This window comes from Trachypithecus francoisi, unplaced genomic scaffold (genome assembly GCF_009764315.1).
Source record: "Trachypithecus francoisi isolate TF-2019V2 unplaced genomic scaffold, Tfra_2.0 Lachesis_group3, whole genome shotgun sequence".
Lineage (NCBI taxonomy): Eukaryota > Metazoa > Chordata > Mammalia > Primates > Cercopithecidae > Trachypithecus > Trachypithecus francoisi.
In genome coordinates, this window is record NW_022681468.1 from 36,031,751 (window position 1) to 36,054,433 (window position 22,683).

General features: G+C 53.4%; 1 protein-coding gene across 4 annotated transcripts in view; it reads left to right on the forward strand.

The window, feature by feature from the left end:
- ACTN1 (actinin alpha 1) overlaps positions 1 to 22,683 on the forward strand; it is a 105,052-nt gene that overhangs the window by 79,793 nt on the left and 2,576 nt on the right. For 2 of the 4 annotated variants that reach the window (XM_033187627.1, XM_033187629.1), the window contains exons 9-20: positions 6,895 to 6,987; positions 8,356 to 8,586; positions 10,333 to 10,480; positions 13,832 to 13,982; positions 14,516 to 14,624; positions 15,090 to 15,230; positions 16,344 to 16,526; positions 16,807 to 16,941; positions 18,419 to 18,598; positions 19,279 to 19,425; positions 20,319 to 20,399; positions 22,156 to 22,314. In XM_033187627.1, coding sequence (XP_033043518.1) covers positions 6,895 to 6,987; positions 8,356 to 8,586; positions 10,333 to 10,480; positions 13,832 to 13,982; positions 14,516 to 14,624; positions 15,090 to 15,230; positions 16,344 to 16,526; positions 16,807 to 16,941; positions 18,419 to 18,598; positions 19,279 to 19,425; positions 20,319 to 20,399; positions 22,156 to 22,314 — 1,758 coding nt within the window. Of the gene's footprint in view, positions 1 to 6,894; positions 6,988 to 8,355; positions 8,587 to 10,332; positions 10,481 to 13,831; positions 13,983 to 14,515; positions 14,625 to 15,089; positions 15,231 to 16,343; positions 16,527 to 16,806; positions 16,942 to 18,418; positions 18,599 to 19,278; positions 19,426 to 20,318; positions 20,400 to 20,859; positions 20,926 to 22,155; positions 22,315 to 22,683 lie in introns of all 4 variants that reach the window. The other 2 variants (XM_033187630.1, XM_033187628.1) reach the window with 2 other exon arrangements.

Consider the following 22,683-nt stretch of genomic DNA (forward strand, 5'->3'; position numbering starts at 1 on the left):
GTCCCGGGCTTCATGCCCATCGATGCTGGCCTTCCCTGTCTCTGAAGCCTTCACTGTGTCCTGGTTGGTGACAAAACTTGGAAGGGAGTGTGAGATGCGTGTGGGTGGAGGGGGTATGAAGTGGGTGTGTTTGGTGTGTATGGGTATGCGGGGTTCTGAGGAGTGTGTGGTTTGCAATATGTGTGGTGTGAGGGATGTGGTGGGTGAGATATGGGGTGTGTGTGAGGTGTGTGTGTATGGTATGGATGTGTGTGTGGTGTGTGTATGGGGGGTGTGGTGTGTGAGGTGTGTGTGGTGTGTGTATGGGGGGTGTGGAGTGTGTGTGTGGTGTGTGTCTGGGGGGTGTGGGGAATGTGGTGTGGAAGGGTGTGGTGTGTGAGGTGTGTGTGTATGAGGGGTGATGGGGTGTGGGGACTGTGGTGTGTGAGGTGTGTGTGTATGAGGGTGTATGGGGTGTGGGGATTGTGTGTGAGGTGTGTGTGTATGAGGGTGTATGGGGTGTGGGGACTGTGGTGTGTGAGGTGTGTGTGTATGAAGGTGTATGGGGTATGGGGACTGGTGTGTGTGGTGTGTAGGAGGTGTGAGGGATGTGGTGTGCTGTGGGTGTGAGGTGTGTGTGTGGTGTAGGTGTGGTGTGTGTGATGTGGAGGGGTGTGGTGTGCTGTGGGTGTGAGGTGTAGGGTGTGAGGTGTGTGTGGTGTGGAGGGGTGTGGTGTGCTGTGGGTGTGAGGTGTAGGGTGTGAGGTGTGGTGTGGAGGGGTGTGTGGTGTGCTGTGGGTGTGAGGTGTAGGGTGTGGTGTGGAGGGGGTGGTGTGCTGTGGTGTGAGGTGTAGGGTGTGTGGGTGTGTGGTGTGGAGGGGTGTGGTGTGCTGTGGGTGTGAGGTGTAGGGTGTGAGGTGTGTGTGTGTGTGAGGTGTGTGTGGTGTGTGTGGTGTGAGGTGTAGGGTGTGAGGTGTGTGTGGTGTGGAGGGGTGTGGTGTGCTGTGGGTGTGAGGTGTAGGGTGTGAGGTGTGTGTGGTGTGGAGGGGTGTGGTGTGCTGTGGGTGTGAGGTGTAGGGTGTGAGGTGTGGTGTGGAGGGGTGTGGTGTGCTGTGGGTGTGAGGTGTAGGGTGTGTGGTGTGTGTGGTGTGGAGGGGTGTGGTGTGTGTGGTGTGAGGTGTGTGTGGAGGGGTGTGTGGTGTGTGTGTGTGTGTGTGGAGGGGTGTGTGGTGTGCTGTGGGTGTGAGGTGTGGTGTGGAGGGGTGTGGTGTGTGTGGTGTGTAGGAGGTGTGAGGGATGTGGTGTGCTGTGGGTGTGAGGTGTAGGGTGTGAGGTGTGGTGTGGAGGGGTGTGGTGTGTGTGGTGTGAGGTGCGGTGTGTGTGGCGTGTGTGGTGTGTGTGTGTGGTGTGGAGGGGTGTGGTGTGCTGTGGGTGTGAGGTGTAGGGTGTGGTGTGTGTGGTGTGGAGGGGTATGGTGAGCTGTGGGTGTGAGGTATGTGTGTGGTGTGAGGTGCGGTGTGTGTGGCGTGTGTGGAGTGAAGGGGAGTGCTGTGGCTGTTGCATGTGTGAGGGGTGTGTGGTGTGGAGGAATGTGGTGTGCTGTGGGTGTGAGGTGTAGGGTATGTGATGTGGAGGGGTGTGGTATGCTGTGGGTGTGAGGTGTAAGGTGTGTGGTGTGGAGGGGTGTGGTGTGCTGTGGGTGTGAGGTGTAGGGTGTGAGGTGTGGGTGTGGTGTGGGTGTGATGTGTGTGTGTGGTGTGAGGTGTGGCGTGTGTGGTGTGTGTGTGTAGAGTGAAGGGGAGTGCTGTGGGTGTGGCGTGTGTGAGGGGTGTGTGGTGTGGGTGGTGTGTGGGTAACAGCTTGCTCTTGCTCCCAAATCTCATGCCACCTCCCCATGCCCCCCTCCCTTTCACTCATCCCTGTTGCAACCATTTCACGCTGCTTTTATCCACACCTGAGGGCAAGGTCACAGCTGGGTTGGTGGTGGTGGTGGTTGTCCTCTCATGTCCTGGTCAGGGGTCTGACCCAGAGTTGCCCCCACCACGTCTAAGGCGACTGCTTCGATCTGAGCAGGCAGGGGAGGGGAACCCCACCTCACCGTGTGTAGTGGGGCTGATGGAGAGGAAGGACTCTTCCTGACTCACACACTCCTGTCTTGTCTGTCTCCGGGCTGGCACCAATGGGGAAAATCTTCCAAAACCCGTGCCCAGTGCCCTCCATCCTCTCCACTGTCTTTCCGTCACCCAAACTTGTACAGTGGAATGAAAAGGCAACAGCGCCTAATGTGTGTGTGCACGTGTGGTGCACGGCTTGTGTGCCTGTACAGGCCCGTGCTGTATAAGTCTGGGTACTGATTTCCCTCATTAGATGAGGACCAACTGCTGTTTGACAGGTGGGTTTTGGTTCTAATTCTTTCTCTGCTTCCCTCTCCCCTCCTCTTCCCTTACAGGGACTTAGAATGGGTGGAGAGCATTAAGATTTTGTTGATGTAGCTCCTGTTTTAGAGTTCATGGTCTGCTGTTTCTGAGAAAGAACACTTGAAGGCATGGACTCAATCTGAGAGAAATTCATGAGCCATCTGGGAAAACCCTAAAAAAAAGAGCCGGCAGTGGCTGCGGTCTGATCTGTGCCTTGCTCTGCTCCAGATCTGAGCAGGGCAGGTGCAGTCACAGGACTGCCGGCCACCAAGGTTGTCTTGAGTAGCAGAAACTTGAACATGAGGGTCTGTAGGAGGAAGGCTTAGCAAGGCCTTGGGAAGGGGCAGACAGTGTTGTGGAGGGAGGTGACCACAGCTTGTGCAAGAAGCTTTGGGGTGTGCAGGCGGAGCCTGCGGCAGGAGAGGAAGCTGGCAAGGTGTGGGCTGCCTGAGGAAAGGGGCCAGTTCCCCTCTGCCTGGTCACCCACCCTGGCCCACTCACCACAAGGAAGCTCGGATGCCTGGTCTGAGATCCCTGCTGATCTGGAGCTCTGTTAGCAGGAACTCTGGGCTTGCTGGCTGACTCAGGACAGAGGGAAAGACTGGGCAGTGGACAGCTGTGGGAAGAAGAAAAAAGCAGGTCCAGCTAGATTTGGGAACGTTTTGGCTAAAGATGACATAGATGAGATCCTCGTAGCATTCATGTGAATCTGTGGGTTGTGGGGGGTGGAGCCACAGCACATCATCTGGCCATGTTTGGGTGTTTTGATGTCACCTTGAAGACAGATCCTCTCCAGACTGTACCTGTATCAGGCAATCAGATGCTGACTATTAGGGTAGCAGTTTGGCTTGGGATAGCTAAGTACTCGGGGATAATAATAGTTCATATCTTTTAAAAAATAACTCTTGAATATACAACAAAATGTATTGTATGTTAAGTTGTATAATAGCGCAGCCTAAAGTAGGCCAAAAAAAACATGAAAATTCGGGTTGGGCGCATTGGCTCACACCTGTAATCCCAGCACTTTGGGAGTTGAGGCTGGTGGATCACCTGAGGTCAGGAATTTGAGACCAGCTTGGCCAACACGGCGAAACCCCATCTCTACTGAAAATACAGAAATTAACCAGATCTGGTGGCACGCACCTGTAATCCCAGCTACTCAGGAGGCTGAGGCAGGAGAATGGCTTGAACCCTGGAGGCGGAGGTTGCAGTGAGCTGAGATGGTGCCATCGCGCTCCAGCCTGGGTGACAGAGCAAGACTCTGTCTCAAAAAATAAACAAAATAAAACAAACCAAAATGACCATGAAAATACCAGCTAAGGGAAAGGAAACACAGATTTCTAGTAGTCTTCTCCTTTGGCACTTGGAAGCAACATTTTGCTCATTTCCAAAGAATATTTTCTGAACCCATCAATTATCTGTTGCATCTGTTACATTATCTCTTGTCAGGGCGCCTGGTTCTTCTTGCTGCGGTCCAGAGAGGCCCATCGCCTCTTCAGGAATAGCCTGAAGCCAGGGCTCTCCCGGGGTTCTCTTCTGAAGTTGCTTCTGAGGCTGCTTCAGTTCCTGAGGTTCTCAGGGAAGGAATCTTTCCTCCCCTAGAACAAATCTCTCCTTTGAACTTGTGGACTAAAGCGTCTTTGAGATTCTTTATGTACTTGGTGGTGCTGGGTGTCTCTCTCCTAGATCCCTCAGAGTTCATGGAGTTCTTGTAGCCATGAGAGGAAAACGCTAGAAAACCAGGAATTTGAGGTGATGGGGGAAGGCCTGTCATCCCTAACAGGCTTTTCTTCTGCTCCCGGGATCATGTCCCATGGGCCTGACTAAGCCTGGTCTTCCCAGCTGACCTCAACTTACTTCTCAGACTGAGGCTGGTGGGTGATGAAGCTGCTTTCATCAAAGGACCACTATGGAAGCAGGTCCAACTCACCACCGAGTGGGCTTCTCTGGGGTGCAGCCTGCCTGTTGGGGGAGTCAGGCTGCGAGAGAAGGGAAAGGATGAGGTTCTGAGGATTCTGCCGTGGTTTTTTTTTTTTTTTTTTTAGAAAAATCAAATCTGGACTTCAGGAACCTACTTTCTAGAGGTACTGTAGGAGCTGGGCTGTCCCTCAAGGGAGCCCCGCTGGAGTCTGCAGGCTGGCCTGCCATACAGAAAGTGCTCTCATGTCTCCCGTGGTACTTGTGTGTTATTTCTGAAGGCTGATTCACTGATTATAATGGATGGTATTCTCAGTCAGTCTCCTTCTGGAGAGGCCAGCCTGGGAGCAGGTGGCTGAGACTCAGGCTTGGGAACGCAGTCGGATCTTTGTGGAAAGTCCCCAGGAGGCCCACCCGGAATCTCCCCCAGACTTCATCCAGAAGGGAGCCCTTCTGACCCTGACCCTGACCCTGGAGTAGTCAGCAGGCTCTTAGGGATGGGCGAGGCTCTTGCGGTCCCACAGGACACATGTAAAATCCCATGAATGCAGACCTCAGTCCATCAGTTTGATAAACTGGCACATATCAGAGTTTATGACCCTTGAGCCGATGGATCAGGAGAGTAACAAAGTGAAGGTGGCTTTATCCAAGAAAATCACAGCCACAATTGCTTCATGCCAGTGATGAGTAGCTGCCAAGGAGTTTCAGCTGTTTGAGTGGCACATCTCTGGCATAGTCTGCAGGGGGGGCACATCCTCACAAAAACATCAGCCTGGAGGAGGACACATGGGTCTCTCCACAGCCCCCTGCCCCAGCCTTCAAGGGAAGTAGTCTGGGGCTTCCAGCAAGTTGCTCTCCAGCCAGCCCCATGAGGCTGCTGGCCTGGTTCCCGTGGCCCTGCTTGCTTTCTGGGGCTCCACGTCTCCTTGGCAGGCTTCAGGAAAAGCATTTCCCTCCTCGTTGCTTCTTGGGATTCCCCATGGGTGCTTGTTGGTTCTCCAGAGAAATGGCCATCAGTCAGGAGTTGTGGGTGAGAAGCAGCCATGGCATCTCCAGGACAGGGTTGAGTTGGGGGCAGGGGGTGAGGGCCTAAGGATGTGACTCCCTGTCTCAGTTTCTTGAGGCCCAGGACTCAAAGTCCCCACCTCAGGGGACTCTTAGACCACCCTCTGGCCACTCCCACCTTCTCCTTATTGCTTCTCCCAACCCACTCTGACACCTTGCTCTGCAGGGCGTGCCTCCCTTGACCTCCTTGACTGTGCTTCTGACAGGGCCTTTAGGATGATCTCATTCTGCCCCTTACCCCCTACCCCACACACCCCAGCACAGTCATCCACAAAGCACATGATTTGGTGGGTGGATGTCTTATTCGAGAAGTTCTTCAAGGAAAAAACATTTCCGTCTTCCATCTTAGTCATTCTTTCCAATTCTAAGCGCATTCATTCTCAGGAAGCTCTTCCTTACGACCAGCCTCAGTTCATCTTGCTACAGTTGAAACCTGTTTTGTCGTGTTCATCAACCAGTTGTGAGGTCCTATCTTTCAACCCGTTAATCCAGGGATCATTTTTCATCTGCAGGACACCCTTCTCCAGGGTCCCAGGAGCTACTAGCTTCTCCCACCCCCAGGCTGTCTTCCTTTCTACCTTCTGGCCCCCAAAAGGCTTTGAGTTCACTTCCCCCTTGGCGTAAGGTTGGAATGTATGCAAGAACACAGCTGGATTTTAAAACCACCTGTTTGAAGTGGACTCAGGAATGCTGGGTCCCTGCTGGTGTTAGGGGTACAGTAGCCTCCACAGCTGCAGAAGGCGCTCTCCCATTAAGGTTTCTTGGTCTTTGCCTGGGTTGCCATTCAGTCCCTTTCCCTTCCCTTCCCTTTGCTGTTGAGGCCTGTCTTGGGTCCTTGCTAGCCCGGCACACAGCGCATGATGTGTGCTTAGCTGTCCCGGAGGGACCTGCGCTGGGCTTGCTGGGCATTGTGTCCATACTTGGTTGATCTGGAAGTTGGACTTGGGTGCAGTAGAGGGGTCCCTCAGTTTTCTCTAAAGTACTTCAGGCTTTGGGCCAAGAGCCTTGGGAGATTCTGCAGGGATCCCGAGAGGTCCCACGATTTCTCAGTCAGCACTTTATCCCAGGACTCCCAGATTTGAATTCCCACATCTCCAAGGTCCTGGAAAATCCAGCCAGAGGTCCTAAGCCTTGGAATTCCAGTGCCTCCACTTGGAATTCCAGGATGGGTATGAATTTTCTCACCTCTCCACCTGACCTGAGCATTTTGATTATATCAGTCATTGGATTAGTTTCTTCCCAACCTGCAGGTTGGGCCTTAAACTCAGGCTGTTCTCCAGGGGCCCAGTTCAGCCACCAAGACCTCTGTCCAGGCTCACCTGACCCATGGGACCTGGCTATGGGCTGGCAAGGAGGATGGTAAGGAGAGAGGAGGAATGTGGCCTCACAGCCTTCTTAACTCCCTTCCGATCACAGGGAGCTGCAGGAATGGGAGGGGCTTTGTCAGCACAGGTGTGTACCAGGTGCCCCTGCTGCTGGGGCTGGCTGGTCGTGACTCTCTCTGTCTTGTTGCCAGGCGGAGACAGCAGCCAATCGCATCTGCAAGGTGTTGGCCGTCAACCAGGAGAACGAGCAGCTTATGGAAGACTACGAGAAGCTGGCCAGTGATGTGGGTACCCCCTGGGTTCACCTGGCCTGTCTCTAGCAAGAGTCAGTCCCCTAGAACGTGTACCTCCAAATCTTTCCTTGGAGTGTAGTCCCAGGCTGGTATAGTCTCTGATCCCAATACAGCTAGTCCAGGGCAGCCTGAGCTCTGTTGTGGCTCTCCCAGAAAGTAGTGAGGTGGGGGCAGAGGCCAGTCCCTGAGTCATCATGAGCCTAGGATATCCCTTTGCCTCTCAGGGTCTGGTTTTTTTCACTTGTCAAGTGAGAGTTGAGCCAGGGGATGTCAGAGCCCTTTCCAGCCTCATGTACTCTTAGTCTGTGAGTTTTTCTTCAATGAGAAAAGGGGCGCATCTTGTTCTAAGAGGGTGAGGGTAGGGCTTTTGGTAAATTAGTGCTGGCTCAGGCTAGCATAGCAGCTACCAAACGTAGCGGCTGCCCCCTACTTTTCAGGGGACAGGATTACGCAGTGCTGGGTTTCCTGTTCTGCCATTGGCTACATTTGGGTTAAGCCTCCTCCTCTTGAAAGAATTCAGCCCTTTGAGCTGCTCAGCCCAGGCTCTTGGGGGATCTGCTGCCCAGCATAGTAAGAACCCAGGTTCTGGAACCCAAGTACCTGGGTTTAAATTTCTGCCATTCCAGCCAGGTCACCTTGGCAAGTTCCAGGACCTGGTAGGGCCTTGGTTGCCTCCTCTGTAACATGCAGATGATCACAGCCCTTAGCTTCGTAGTGTTTCTGTGATGATTCAGATGAGTCCATGTGTGTGATGTGCCTGGCCCCCTGCAGGTGTTCAGTGTATTCCTATTGTCATGTGCACCCCTCCACCTTCTCCACCACCATCACCTTGGCTCAAGGAAAACAGTCCAGGCTGTGCCTGCTTATGCTCCAGGCCAGCTCTCTGCGCAGAAGCCAGTCTCTTCCCTTTTAAGTCAGAGACCCACATTCTAGATTCCTAGGAAGTCAGATGGCAAGAACTTCTGGAAACAGCGATTAACCCCCTCCATGGTAAAGATGAGGAAACTGAGACCAAGTCAGTTAGAACCTGGTGCTAAAACCCAGGTTTCCTTCCTGCCTTTTAGTTGCACTATTTTCACACCAGGTCTATGGGTCTTCCCTGAGCAAAGCAGGGAGGTTGAGTGATGTGACTGTGAGTCGATGTACTCTAGTAGCCAGGCTTCACGAAGCCTGTGGTTCTCAAAGGGAACACCCTGGAAGCTGGCTTCATGGCCTGGGAATGTTGGTAATTGGGAAGGAGTGTGCTATCAGGAGAGACCCCTTCCTCTTGCGGGAAGGACTGGGAGGAGAGAGAGGCTGGCTCTAGCACACTCCCTCCCCGCATCCTCACCCCCTGCCCCCACCGCCTTCCCGCCCTAGCTGTTGGAATGGATCCGCCGCACCATCCCGTGGCTGGAGAACCGGGTGCCCGAGAACACCATGCATGCCATGCAGCAGAAGCTGGAGGACTTCCGGGACTACCGGCGCCTGCACAAGCCGCCCAAGGTGCAGGAGAAGTGCCAGCTGGAGATCAACTTCAACACGCTGCAGACCAAGCTGCGGCTCAGCAACCGGCCCGCCTTCATGCCCTCCGAGGGCAGGATGGTCTCGGTGAGCACTGGGGGTGATCCTGGGCCCCTAAACTGGACTGCCTCCACCTCTGAGCTGCTCCTAGTCGTGGTCAAAGTCAGCTTTATGGGGGTGGGGATGGGTGTGTTTGCTTCTGCCTACATACACTGCTCCAGAAGTCACTTCCCCTTCCAGTTACCACCCAGGCACAAGCCCAAACTCGGCCATGTGGGCAGCCCCCTCTGCCCAGAGCATTCTGGGTCAGGCTTGCCCTTCCAGACCCCTGAGCATCTATTCCAGACCTCCCTCTCACAAAAAATCATCCCTGTGAACACAATGCTTTTTGACACCCTGAACAAAACAGGGCATAGTTGAATCGCAGTCAAGTTGATATCTACTTCCATGGAATCTTAAGTAGTTAAAAAATATTATTACTTAAGTAATAGTTTCATGGAGTTTTTTGAGTGGTATATTTCAAAGATACAAATAAGCAAAATACAGAACATAGAAATTACTGAAGATCTTACTACCTAGTATCAACTTTAAAAAAATGATTTTAATCTTTTTGGTTTTTTCATGTAAATATTTGAGGGAATCCTAAAGCATATGTATTTGAAATTAAACATTTTTCCCCATTTTTGTACTCAAGTGTCCACTGACAGATAACTAAAGCATGTTTTATATAATAAGCTGCTTTTAAAAGAAACCAAAAAACTCCAATCTTATATTATATTCTGACCAGCTTTCCATGTCATAAAATACTCTTCTTTTAGGTTATTTTTGTTATTCATCCCCCTTGACATTGTCCCCACAACTCAGGGAAAAATTGTATAAGCCAGAGAAACACCCAGAAGAAAATGTAAGAAATTTGCCATGACGGAGCTTTTTGTCCTTAAGTGAAAAGTAATAGGAGCGTCCCAGGCACACGACAGGTCTAGAAGGGGAGGGTGAAAGGCAGACAGCATTGTGGGGAGAGCAACCCAGGGGGTGGTGGAGGGAGAATACATTGCAAGTGTGTCTGCAGTTTGGAAAGTTGCCGTCATTTCGGGGCTCCAAGGCTGAATCAGTAGCTTTTAGTTGGCCAGAGCCAGTGCTAGCCTAAGGATGCTCTATGAGAATTAGACAGAGTACCCTTTCTGGGGGACAGATGTAGCTTGGCCTGGGGACATGTGATGGGGAGGGTGGCTTGCAGGGTGCAACCCCAGCGACTGCCCAGCTGGGTACCCTTGCACAAACTGGAGGCATGGCCCTGTCTGAAGGGGCGTGTGGGTTTGCACTCGGCATCTGTCCTCCCAGAATTCTGGCCGGCTCACCCAGGCCAGGGGCTCTGTAGGCCCCAGGCTACTACCCAGAGGCCTGAGTCCATGAATGGATCCAGGACCGTGAGGAGGCTGGGCAGCTCCCGTGCCTGCTTGCCTCATTCATTGTTGGTCTGTTTACCTGGGGGGGCCCTTTGCCTTAGCACATGCATGGCCCCTGTGATTGGATCGAGTCCTGTGGGAAACCAGTCCTAGTCAGGGAGAGCCCGGGGCCGTTTCCCCATAGGACTCTATTCTCAAAGTCCCATAGCTGGGTGACCAGTGTAGACGCAGGTCCCATGCCTTGCCCAGGAGGCCTGGCTCCTGGGAGCCCAGAAAATACCACCGGGAGATGGGAGGTAAGGTGGGGCAGAGATAGGGAAGAGGCTCTTCCTGGAAGGCATGGGGCACCTTCAGGGATCTAGGGGGCCAGGGGACCTTAAGCCTAGGCCCAAGGCAGATCCTGACCCTGTACCTCCCATCCCCACAGGACATCAACAATGCCTGGGGCTGCCTGGAGCAGGTGGAGAAGGGCTATGAGGAGTGGTTGCTGAACGAGATCCGGAGGCTGGAGCGGCTGGACCACCTGGCAGAGAAGTTCCGGCAGAAGGCCTCTATCCACGAGGCCTGGACTGACGGTGAGGCCAACCCAGCCTCCTGCCTCCCCAGGGCTTCACTTTCCTACTCTCCAGCCCAGCCGGCAGCCACTACGCTATTCTTTGCTTTTCATTTGTTTCATTTGGTCTCTTACTAGTTCCATGGCATTAGGCAAGTTCATTAGCCTTCTGGTTGCCTCAGCTTCCTCATCTGTAAAGTGGGGATGATAATAGTGCCAACCTCACAGGCTTATAAGAATTGAATCAGTTAATACACAATGAAGTTCTGAGGGGAGTTCCTGCATAGTGCAGTGCTGTGTGAATGTTCACCTTGCAGTCAAATGCTCTAGCACGAGTGTTCACTTTGGTTTTTTGTTTTTTGGGGGAGTTTTTTAAGACGGAATTTTGCTCTTGTTGCCCAGGATTGAGTGCAATGGCGGAATCTCGGCTCACCGCAACCTCTGCTTCCTGGGTTCAAGCGATTCTCCTGCCCCAGCCTCCCTAGTAGCTGGGACTATAGGTGCCCGCCACCATGCCCAGCTAATTTTTGTATTTTTAGTTTCACCATGTTGGTCAGGCTGGTTTTGAACTCCTGATCTCAGATGATCCACCTGCTTCTGCCTCCTGAAGTGTTGGGATTACAGGTGTGAGCCACTGCACCCAGCCGTATAATGTCATCTTAAGGAATTGTGTCTGCAAAGACCCTATTTCAAATAAGGTTCCATCTTGAGGTTCTAGGTTGACATGAGTTTTATGGGGGACCCCATTCAACCTAATTCAGCCTCCTCATAGGGTTGTTGTGAGGCTGCAGTATTATAGTACATTTCATGTTCATGGTTTTCATCTGTTCAGTTCTTTTTCCTGTATTTCCTGGCCTCCAATTACAGTGAACTGGCCTTTGCCTTAGCACATGTGTGTCCCTGTTACTCCAACCTTGAGGCTCTTGGGGACGTGTCTGGTGTCTGCTTATTGGCAGCTAAGGTGAACTCTGAAGAGAGAGGCTCATACCTAGGATAGTGTTTCCCCAGAACCTGGACCACGGCTGGAGGTGGGGAACAGGCTGCCCATCTGCTGGGGCCCCTCCGGCCATTTCAGCTGGAGTCTGGGGCAGACCCATTGGCCGGCGGAGCTCAGTGCCCTAAGACTCCCCCATTCAGCCCTGTTTTGTACTCCTCAGACCTTAGGTTGGAGATGAGAAGGAAGAACCATACCCCAAGGCCATATGGGAGTGGCTTGGCTTGGTGTAGGGCAGCGGTCCCCAGCCTTGTTGGCACCAGGGACCAGTTTCGTGGAAGACAGTTTTTCCACAGAGTGGGGAGGAGGCAGATGCTTTCAGGATGGCTGTTCTACTTCAGATCATCAGGCATTAGATTCTCATAAGGAGCACACAACCTAGATCCCTCGCATGCGCAGTTCACAATAGAGTTTGAACTCCTGTGAGAATCTAATGCCGCGCCTGACTCAACAGGAGGTGAAGCTCAGGTGGTAATACTCACCCACCTGCTGGCTCACCTCCTGCTGTTTGGCCCAGTTCATAACAGGCCACGGACTGGTACCAGTCTATGGCCCGGAGGGTGGGGGCCCCTGGTGTAGGGGATGGAGTGTGCTTGACTGGCTAAGGGGGGTTGGGTCTAGTTCCCCTTTGTAAGTAAAATGCTGGGCTTCGCACACAATGGTTAGAGGTTGCTGCCCCCACTTCCACTGTGTGTGTGTGGAGTTATTTATCCAGGCGTGGACAGGGCAGAGTGGAGGAGGGATAGTGGGGATTGCACTGATTCATCACCTGCTTCTATCGGGTCCAGCTCACAGCCAAGGTACAGAGGAAAGATTGACCTTGTCGGCTTGCCAGCCACCAGCAGGGGCACGAGAAGTGCTGGCATGCTGGCACAGCCTCTGGGGAAAGCAGTTTGGCTACATGTATTCACGTCTACCAATTTTACTACACTCTAACCTGGGAATTCCATTTCTTGAGACTGTCTAAAGAATCCATCCTGAACATGGAGACATCCACACTAGGGCAAGCGGAGGGGCCCAGCACGCCACAGGACAGTGAAGGGTTAGGGCAGTGGACATGCAGCCTTTCAGCAGACGTCTGCATGAGAAGACTGTGGAGCCAGGGTAGAAATTACAATAATGTGCTGCTAATTTTTTTTTTTGAGACAGAGTCTCGCTCTGTCACCAGGCTGGAGTGCAGTGACACGATCTTGGCTCACTGCAACCTCCAACTCCCTGATTCAAGCGATTCTCCTGCCTCAGCCTCCCAAGTAGCTGGGATTACAGGCATGTGCCACCACGCCCAGCTAATTTTTGTATTTTTAATAGACACGGGGTTTCACCATGTTGGTCAGGATGGTCTTGATCTCCTGATGACCTCGTGATCTGCCCGCCTCAGCCTCCCAAAGTGCTGGGATTACAGGCGTGAGCCACCACGCCCGACCAATGTGCTGCTAAATATTTTAAAAGCAGGAAACATAATTTATATATGCCCAAAGTGTTCACAGAATATCCACATAAGGAAGGACTGAATAGGAGTGGATAAGCAGGCTTACCTATAATTTTTTCTAAACGTGATATATTACCATTCTGTTTTAAAGAAGAAAGAACAGGCGGCAGGAAAGAAATGCCGCCTGGGACACAGCCTTGGCTCCCAGCCCAGCCTTATTTTTTGAGATAGGCTGAGCATCCCAGCAGCAGAGGGTTGGGTGTGTGAGTGAGGGAGGCCAGGCCAGCCCCCGTCCTGTGCCTGTCAACTTCACAAGGCAGCTGGTGAGCATCGTCTAACAATGACGTGGGAGGTCATTTCTTGTTCTTGCTTTCCTCCTGTGGAAACAAATTTAAGAAACGCAAGACCTGCTCATGCCCTGTAAAGAGAGGGCAGTGTGTCTGAGGGTCAGAGAAGGCACTAGCCATTGTCGGATTCTGTGCAGAGTGCACTGGACACACCGACCCAGGGAAGGGGCCCCTGCAGGGCTGCCGGCAGCCAGTGACAGTAAATGGGGACATTCTAAAGGCAGGGTGCCCCTGAGGTGCTTGGGTTGTTTTTTTCCTAGTTATACCAGAGGGTGTGGATGGCTGTGTTTCCTGTTGTGTTTCCTGTTGTGTGTATAGTGTCATGCCCTATGCGTTCCCGCAGACTTCTGCATAGCCTTCCTACATAGACACTATCATGGTCTTGGAAGTGCTCTGAGGAGAGCAGTGCTTTTCCCTGTTGCGCCCGTGGTTGGATGTTCTAGTTGCACATCTGCTTTTGTACACTGCAGATCCCTACACAATGGGCACCTCTGTGGGAAGCACCCCTAGAAGTGGAGCTCCTGGGGCCCTGAGGGGTGGGCGGTTGGGACCAAGGAGATGCTTCTCACTCTTGCTCAGCCGTGTGGCCCTCTCTCAATCCAGGCAAAGAGGCCATGCTGCGACAGAAGGACTATGAGACAGCCACCCTCTCGGAGATCAAGGCCCTGCTCAAGAAGCATGAGGCCTTCGAGAGTGACCTGGCTGCCCACCAGGACCGTGTGGAGCAGATTGCCGCCATCGCACAGGAACTCAAGTAGGTGGCCCCAGATACCCCTACCCTGTAGCGCCCTGTGGTGAGGGGCCAAGGCTGGGCTTTCTCAGCTGCTGGGGGAGGTGGGGGTGTGGCCATGGAAGGTGGGTGCCCAGGTAGGAAGGGAATCTACGCAGAAGACAAATCTCTCTCCTGGTGGGGAAGGAGCCCGGGACCACGGCCTTCCTGTTAAAGGCCACCAGTTCTCACCTGTAGCTAGTACAGGAGCAGAGGGTGACCAAGCCTTGGTTCCGAGCTTTCTGGTTGGGCCTTGAGGGCTCCCTGCCGTTGGCCATTGGGGTGAAGGCTGGTGTCACCTCCAGCCATGATTGGGGAAGGGGTCTTCTTTGGTCTCCTCTCTGCGAGTCTCCTGAAAGAGGGGAGGGGGTGGAAGGAGTGCCTGGAAGGTCTCTTGAAGGGAGTGCCCCTGGCTCTTCCCAGCACCACCAGCCACCCCACTGGCAGCCTCAGGGAGAGGGAGATGGGCCATGAAATTAACCTGGGTCCCCCGACTTCCTTGTCTCTTCCCTCCCCAGTGAGCTGGACTATTATGACTCACCCAGTGTCAACGCCCGTTGCCAAAAGATCTGTGACCAGTGGGACAATCTGGGGGCCCTAACTCAGAAGCGAAGGGAAGCTCTGGAGGTGAGGGGTCCCAGAGGGAGATCTAGGCCCATATCCAGCAGCCCTGAGGTGCTCCTTCTTGCTTCTTGACTCTCTTTGCTTTGGGCTAAAAGACTATGGGTTCCCCAGACCTCCCCCAACCCTGGCCTAAATGTGGAAGATTTACTTTGGCACAGGATTTGGACTTTGCCCTCATGGCGATGCCTCCTCTCTTGCCCTCACTTGTCTCATCCTCCTAGTTTAGTGTGCTTTACAGCCCAACCCCAGCCATTTGAGAACCCTCCTATTCTACACACCAGACTCTGGGAGCCAGGCCAGGTAACTGCGAATGTGAGGTGGTTCAGACACCTGGCAGGAAGAGCTTGTTCTTTCTGCCTGATTGAGGCAGTGCTTCTAGACCTGGGGCTCACCAGGAGGATCTCAATAGGAGTGGGGGATGATTCTGGACATCACTGTACTAACGCCCACCCTATTTGGCACTCCCAGCGGACCGAGAAACTGCTGGAGACCATTGACCAGCTGTACTTGGAGTATGCCAAGCGGGCCGCACCCTTCAACAACTGGATGGAGGGGGCCATGGAGGACCTGCAGGACACCTTCATTGTGCACACCATTGAGGAGATCCAGGTGAGCCCCACCCCACTCCCCAGAGGCTGGCTCCCCTGGGGCCCTTGGCTCACGCTCTGTGGGTCGCTTTTGCAGGACTGCCCCTGAGGAAGAGCATCCCAGTGATTTTATAGACACAAAACCTTTGCATTTGACTTATTTTGACAAGATAATATATGCGCATGGTCTAAAAAAAAAAAAAAATTAAAAAGGGTGTATGATAGGGTCTCCCTCTGACTCCTTATCCTCCAGTCCCTAGTTCTCTCCCCAAAGGTAAGAATTTGACTACAGTCTCTGCATACAAGCAAATATGTTTGTTTCCATGCTTTGCACCCTTTTTGTATAAAACAAAAATTAGCTTTTATTATATACCGTATTCTAAATCTTGATTTTTATTTATTTTATTTTTTTAGAGACAAGGTCTCGCTCTGTCACCCAGGCTGGAGTGCAGTAGTGGGATCATAGCTCACTACAGCCTCCAACTCCTGGGCTTAAGGGATCCTCCTGCTGCAGCCTCCGTAGTAACTGAGACTACAGGCTAACATCACTATGCCTGGCTAATTTTTTAATTTTTATTTTTGTGGAAATGGGGGTTTTTCTTTGTTGCCCAGGCTGGTCTTGTACTCCTGGCTTCAAGAGATCCTCCCATTTCAGCCTTCCAAAGTGCTGGGATTACAGGCATGAGTCACTGTGCTCAGCCCTGAACCTTGATTTTTAATGTAACATTTATTTGGAGCTCATTTCACATCAGTTAGCAGCTTCCTCAATCTTTCATGCAGCTGCAGAGTACTGGGTTTAAAAGGTTTTGCCAGGAGCTAAGGAAGTCCATGTTGTGGGAGGTCATCTGGGGAGTGAGCCTCTGGAGCAGCCCTTCTCCTTGATCTGTCAGGTGGTGAACACGCCAGAGGCTTTGCTGTTCATTTCACCAGCCCTAAGGATGAAACTGTTGCTTTTGATGACTGTGGCTTCTCCTTCCTGTGGCCATACCTGCCATCCCAGTTCTCAGCCACAAGAATCTTTGAATTGATGCCTCCTGGTCTCCCAGCTGGTGTGAAACTCAACTTCCATGGCCCTTCCACTCACTTCTAGCGCTCCCTTTGTTCCTCTTACCCATATATTCCCATCTCTGTCCAGGGACTGACCACAGCCCATGAGCAATTCAAGGCCACCCTCCCTGATGCTGATAAGGAGCGTCTGGCTATCCTGGGCATCCACAACGAGGTGTCCAAGATTGTCCAGACCTACCACGTCAATATGGCGGGCACCAACCCCTACACAACCATCACGCCTCAGGAGATCAATGGCAAATGGGACCACGTGAGTTGAAGGGCATGGGCCGAGCCATCATAAGTTTCATGAAGACAGGGATTTTTGTCCATTTTAATTGATTTTTATCAATTTCATTTAAAATTGTCATATAGTAAACACTCATTGTTTGTCCAAATGTCAAATGACTGGATTTCCAGAACAGGTTGACACCTTCACTCCTGTTCTGTTACTGACCGGCCCTTCCCCTCCTGGGTCCTCCATTTCCTCATCTGGCACATGGGCAGATGGCTGACCTGTCCCCAAAGTCGCCTTGTTATTCTTGCCCCAGGTGCGGCAGCTGGTGCCTCGGAGGGACCAAGCTCTGACGGAGGAGCACGCCCGACAGCAGCACAATGAGAGGCTACGCAAGCAGTTTGGGGCCCAGGCCAATGTCATCGGGCCCTGGATCCAGACCAAGATGGAGGTGGGTCCCGTGCTGGGAAGCCGTGCTGGGGCTCCCATCCCTCCCCACACTATCCCAGCCAGCCAGGCTGCCTGTCTCCCTGGGTGGGACCCATGGAGGACTGAGGCCCTGAGCCCACCATGGGTCTGCTCTCCTGTAGAAGGCTGTGGGGTCTATGTAAGGAAGCCCTGCTGGCACTATCTGATTTGGGAGCAAAGACATATGAGGACACCACTAAGAAGCTGCCTATGGGCTCACGCCTGTAATCCCAGCACTTTGGGAGGCCGAGGCAGGTGGATCACCTGAGGTCAGGAGTTCGAGAGCAGCCTGGCCAACATGGTGAAACCCCGTCTCTACTAAAAATACAAAAATCAGCCAGGTGTGGTGATGCGTGCCTGTAATCCCAGCTACTTGGGAGCCTGAGGCAGAAAAATCACTTGAACTCGGTAGGCAGAGGTTGCAGTGAGCGAAGACTGTGCCATTGCACTGCAGCCTGAGCAACAGAGCGAGACTCCATCGCAAAAAAAAAAAAAAAAAAAAAAAAAAGAAGAAGCTGCCTGTGAAAGTCCCATAGGAGGGTCAGCTCCTGAGCACCTGATCCAGCTTGATCCCTTTGGTGTCTCTTGTTGACCAGGCCTCCCCTTCCTCTCCTCCTCCTCCTGAGCAATGAGCCTGGCCAAAGAAGATGATTGATCAATCCCAGAAAGAGAACTGAACCCCAGTGGAGCACAGAATGTTTTGCTGAATTGTGTGGGGTAGATAGTGGGGTGCTTTAGCAGATCAGGAAAGGGGCCCTGCTTGGCTAGAGCGTGGCCTCTGAGTTCCTTAAGGGCAGAGACCATGTTGAGCTCACATTTGTGTGTGTCGCCCCCCGCACCCCTGCCAGCACATTGTCCATAGTAGACAGGCAGGAAATAGCTACTGGATTGAATTGAGTGGACAGAAAGTGCTTTCACAAACAAGGGTTATTTACATGGATGAAAAACAGACATAAATAGGCATTAGGCCTGGCCTGCAGGGATGGATGGGATTCAGGTGGGCCAGGGCAGGCATCCCAGGAGGCAGAACAGCAGGAGCAAGAGCATGGGCACTGAGGGAGGTGAGTGAGGTCTGCCGAGGCTATGAGGATCCTGGCTCAGTGGGTCCCTGAGATGGACAAGACTTGGGAAAGGGGCATTTGAATGGCAAGCAGAGGAGTGAATATTTAGGTTAGAACTGACCCTGCATTCCCTTCCTGAGGCTGACAGGTACCTGAGAGCTGGTAGGTATTTCATCCAGTGATAACAGGGCTTGTTATGTACCTCTGTGGTGCTGTTTCCATACCTAGGAGCACCCATGCTAAAAGTGTCTTACTAATTACCAGTGATGGCCTCCTTAGGGCTGGGATAGGAACTGAGAATCATTTGAAGGCTTAACAAATGATTTTGGAGGCCCCAGTCCCCACCCTATGGGAGCAGAGTGAGGTGGTCTGACAAGGTGCCTCTTTCCTGGTGAGCAGGAGATCGGGAGGATCTCCATTGAGATGCATGGGACCCTGGAGGACCAGCTCAGCCACCTGCGGCAGTATGAGAAGAGCATTGTCAACTACAAGCCAAAGATTGATCAGCTGGAGGGCGACCACCAGCTCATCCAGGAGGCGCTCATCTTCGACAACAAGCACACCAACTACACCATGGAGGTGGGTGGGGCTGGCCTTGTTCCTCTCGGGGAGCCCATGTCCCCTTCTTTCCTTCCTGGGTGGGGAAGTCTCCAAGGAAACAGGTCATAGTTGGAGGATAATTCACTTCACCTCTGAAGCCTCACATCTTCAACTTTTAGTACCTTTTACTTTCCCGAGGAGCGTGTTGAGAATACATATTTCTAGGCCCCGTCTCTAGAATCTGCTTCACTAGTTCTGGGGTGGAGTTCAGAATAAGCACTTCTGGTGGTTCCGGGTGCTGGCGGGCTCCAAACACTGGCTCAGGCACCTGCTTGTAAGATGGCTACTTGTTTTAACTGTGAAAGTGTGTGTGGGCTGGGGGTTGTGGGGTTGGAGGTTCGGGGAATCACACATTTTTTTGTCTCAATCTTTCCTACCCCCAAATCTGCCCTCCTTCCTGACCTGACCCCCATTGGCAAGTCCCAGTCTCTTTGCTCTCCCAGGCAGAGGCTGCCACCCTGCCCCCTCGATCATCTAGGGTCCCTGTCCTAGTAGGTTGTGCTTGTCCTGGTTCCCCTCCCTCTGGTGACACTCAGCCACACGGAAGGCCAAGTTTGATGGCTTTGGCCATTTTGATAGTTGGGGAGTAGGGTGGATAGGGGCCGCCAGGAGCCCAGGCGTGGGACCCCTTTGCTGACAGGCCTCTTGCCTGCCTGCAGCACATCCGTGTGGGCTGGGAGCAGCTGCTCACCACCATCGCCAGGACCATCAACGAGGTGGAGAACCAGATCCTGACCCGGGATGCCAAGGGCATCAGCCAGGAGCAGATGAATGAGTTCCGGGCCTCCTTCAACCACTTTGACCGGGTGAGAGCCCCACCCTGTGTTTTCTTAGTGCAGCCCCCAACCCCTGCCCCAGGGCCCTGGAGGGCACTTCCCCGGGATGTGGGCTGCCATGAAAGTGAGGAGGGAGAGAAAGGGGAAACTCCCATCAGCCTGCACTGACTCCATGCACCCCACAAAACAAACCTTGGAAAACTTGTGTTGGTGCCTCATAAGCTTCCCTGCTTTCTGGGAGAGAGTGTTCATCCTGTGGGTAGAAAGAGGACCTTTGACCCCTGACCCTTGCTCTCTTACCATGAAGAGTCACCCACAGTGAAGGCTTGCTGCTCCCTGGCTGTGGAGACAGAGGAGCAGAAGAGAGACTCCTCCTGCCCTCGCTGGCCCCCACCCCTACCCCGACCTCCAGCAGCCTCTGGGACTCTGCTGGGGATGTCAGAGGCCTTGGTCCTGGGTTCCCATCCCAGCTCTGGGTCAGGCCGGGTTTTAGTGGGCTGCCCCTTCCCAGTGCCCTGGGGCTTGCGGGCGGTCCCAAGGCGTGGGAGCATGTTCTTGGGTGCTGCCCACCACCCCTGCCTGCTTCATGGCTCTCTAGGCACCTGGGGGAAGTCCCTGGGGAAGCCGGGGGGGCTGGGTCACTTCTGGGGGAGCTTCTCACCCTTGTGGCTCATCACACCCCACTCTAGTCCTGCTCCCTGGAGCAGGGCTGTGTGTGCTGGGGGGAGGGCACCCCCTGGAGCCTCGTTGGTGTGTCTAACCGTGTGCACTTTTATTTCCCCTCCTCCCCCGCCCCCACCCTCCCTCCGCATGCCTGTCCCTGTGTCTCCCCACACACGCCACCCTCCCCCGGGGCATGCCCCTCTCACGGCTCCACCTCCCTGACACCGCATGGCTCGCTGCCTGGCGCACCGCGGCCCCAGGATCACTCCGGCACACTGGGTCCCGAGGAGTTCAAAGCCTGCCTCATCAGCTTGGGTTATGATATTGGCAACGACCCCCAGGTACTCGCCTCCTGCATGGAGCACGCTCAGGGGTGGCGTCTGGGGCGAGAAATAATGCGTTTTTCCTTTTTTTCTTCTCTCTGTCTGGATCTCCTGTCCCCCTCCTATGGGCCATGGGGCTCGTCCTCTCCTGCTGTCTCTGTCTGCCCTGTTACTGGTCCACCCTCTGCCCTCTGCTATCTTTTGTGGCAACCTGCTGGGTGCCCACTGTCTTCCATCCTCACCGCTCTTCATCCCATGGGTGGATTTTTGCCTCTCCCTGCTCTGTCTTCCCCCTGTCTTTGGACGTTGCCACCAATGTGTGTTTGCATCTTCTCCTCCTATATTCCTTTCCCCGTCCTGATCCCCCAAACCATAAACCTCATCCCCGCTCTGGCCATCTGTTCCTGTCTTCCTGGCCCCGGGCCGGCCCTTCCTCTTCCCGACCCTCCTTGTGTCTTGGTACCACTGCCCCCCACAGAAGAAGACAGGCATGATGGACACGGATGATTTCCGCGCCTGCCTGATCTCCATGGGTTACAACATGGTAACGTAAACCCCACCCTCTGTCTGCCCTGGTGAGGAGGCAGCCAGCTGGCGGGAGCGGCCAAGTCCCAGGAGTGGCAGGCTGGAGGCCCTCAGGCTAGGGATTGCCCTCTCTGGAGGAGCCACAAGGCCCATGTCCTTGGGGAAGATGGCTCCCTGAAAGCCGGCCCGGCCACCAGCCTGTGTGTATCCAGGAGCCCTGGCCTCCTCGTCTCAGTCTCTGTGCTACTTCATCTTCTGGTACTTCCTCACTCCCACTGTGGACAGCTGGGCTGACCCTGAGGCTGGCAGGAAGGACTGGTGGTGTGGGACATCCCAGGTTGGGGTTGGCCTGCGTCACCTCACATGGAGCATGGAAATTGAGACTTCCACCTCTGTCCTGGTGGTGGCTCCGGTTGGGCCTGCTGCCCCTCTGGATTGTCCCAGGCTGTCCCCCATTCCCCAACCTTCCTATTCTGTCCCCCCAACACAGACATTCTGAGCAGGGCAGTCAGGTGACTCCTGGGCCATGGTGCCAAGTGAAGAGCTCACAGGCTGCCCTGTGCAGTGCAGAGCATGGGCATGGGGCTAGGAGCAGTGAACCTGGGAGTAAATCCCAGCCCTGCCATCATTAGCGTGTAGCCTCAGGTGAAGTGGGGGAACCCTACAGGACTGTTGCAAGGGTTAAATGAAGGAATTTAAGTCTGTGCATGTATCTGGCACATAGAAAATACAGTGTGGTGGGGAGAGAACAGATTCTAGAACCAGACTGCCCGAGTTCAAATCCCAGTTCTGCTGCTTCCTGGCTGTGTGACCCTGGGCAAGTCACTTAGCCTGTCTGGGCTTCAGATTTCTCATTTGTACGATGAAGATAATAAAATACCTACCTTTATGGTTGTAGTGAGGATTAAATGAATTGAAATAAAGCTTTTAGGTTAATACTTGGCACACAAGACATGCTCCATAGGTGTCAGCCATTGTTAATCGTTGTGATCACTGTAGTTATTATCAACATGATTATTTGCTATAAGAGGAACCCAGGCATCTGCAGGGCATGGGAAACCCTGAGCTGGGTCTCTCCTCTTGAGTGTTGTGTCCCCATCATACCCTTAGGACAACCCAGGTTAGGTCAGGGGGATGTGCCCTCCTCTTCCAGCCACAGGCTGATCTGAGTCCCCAGGGTCTTCAGTCCATATGAGATATTCCCAGCAAGCCATGGGCTGACAGGCCTGGGGTTGGCTGTTTCCTCCAGGGAGAAGCAGAATTTGCCCGCATCATGAGCATTGTGGACCCCAACCGCCTGGGGGTAGTGACATTCCAGGCCTTCATTGACTTCATGTCCCGCGAGACAGCCGATACAGATACAGCAGACCAAGTCATGGCTTCCTTCAAGATCCTGGCCGGGGACAAGGTGGGTGTTCTATGGCATGGGCATTGTGCTGGGGTGGCAGGCACTGGCTGGACTGTGATCTAGAGGGGTGAGAGCTGGAACCGCCCCTTCTTCCAGGGTCCTTTGGCCTCTCCTTGTTTGCCACTTCTACTCATTTCTATAATGCCTTGGGCTCAGCTAAGGTGTCAGGACGCAGGATTAGTTTAAGTGACCCTCCCAGGATCACTGCTTGCCAGTGAGGGACTCCATAGCTGGGATGAAATGACAGGTGGCAGAGGGGAGTAGAGTGGTGTGGATGTGTAATTGGACTCTTGGAGTCCATCTGACAACCCCTGGGACTTCACCCTTGGTATCATCCTGTGCATTGGCATGGACTATAGTGGGAGCAGG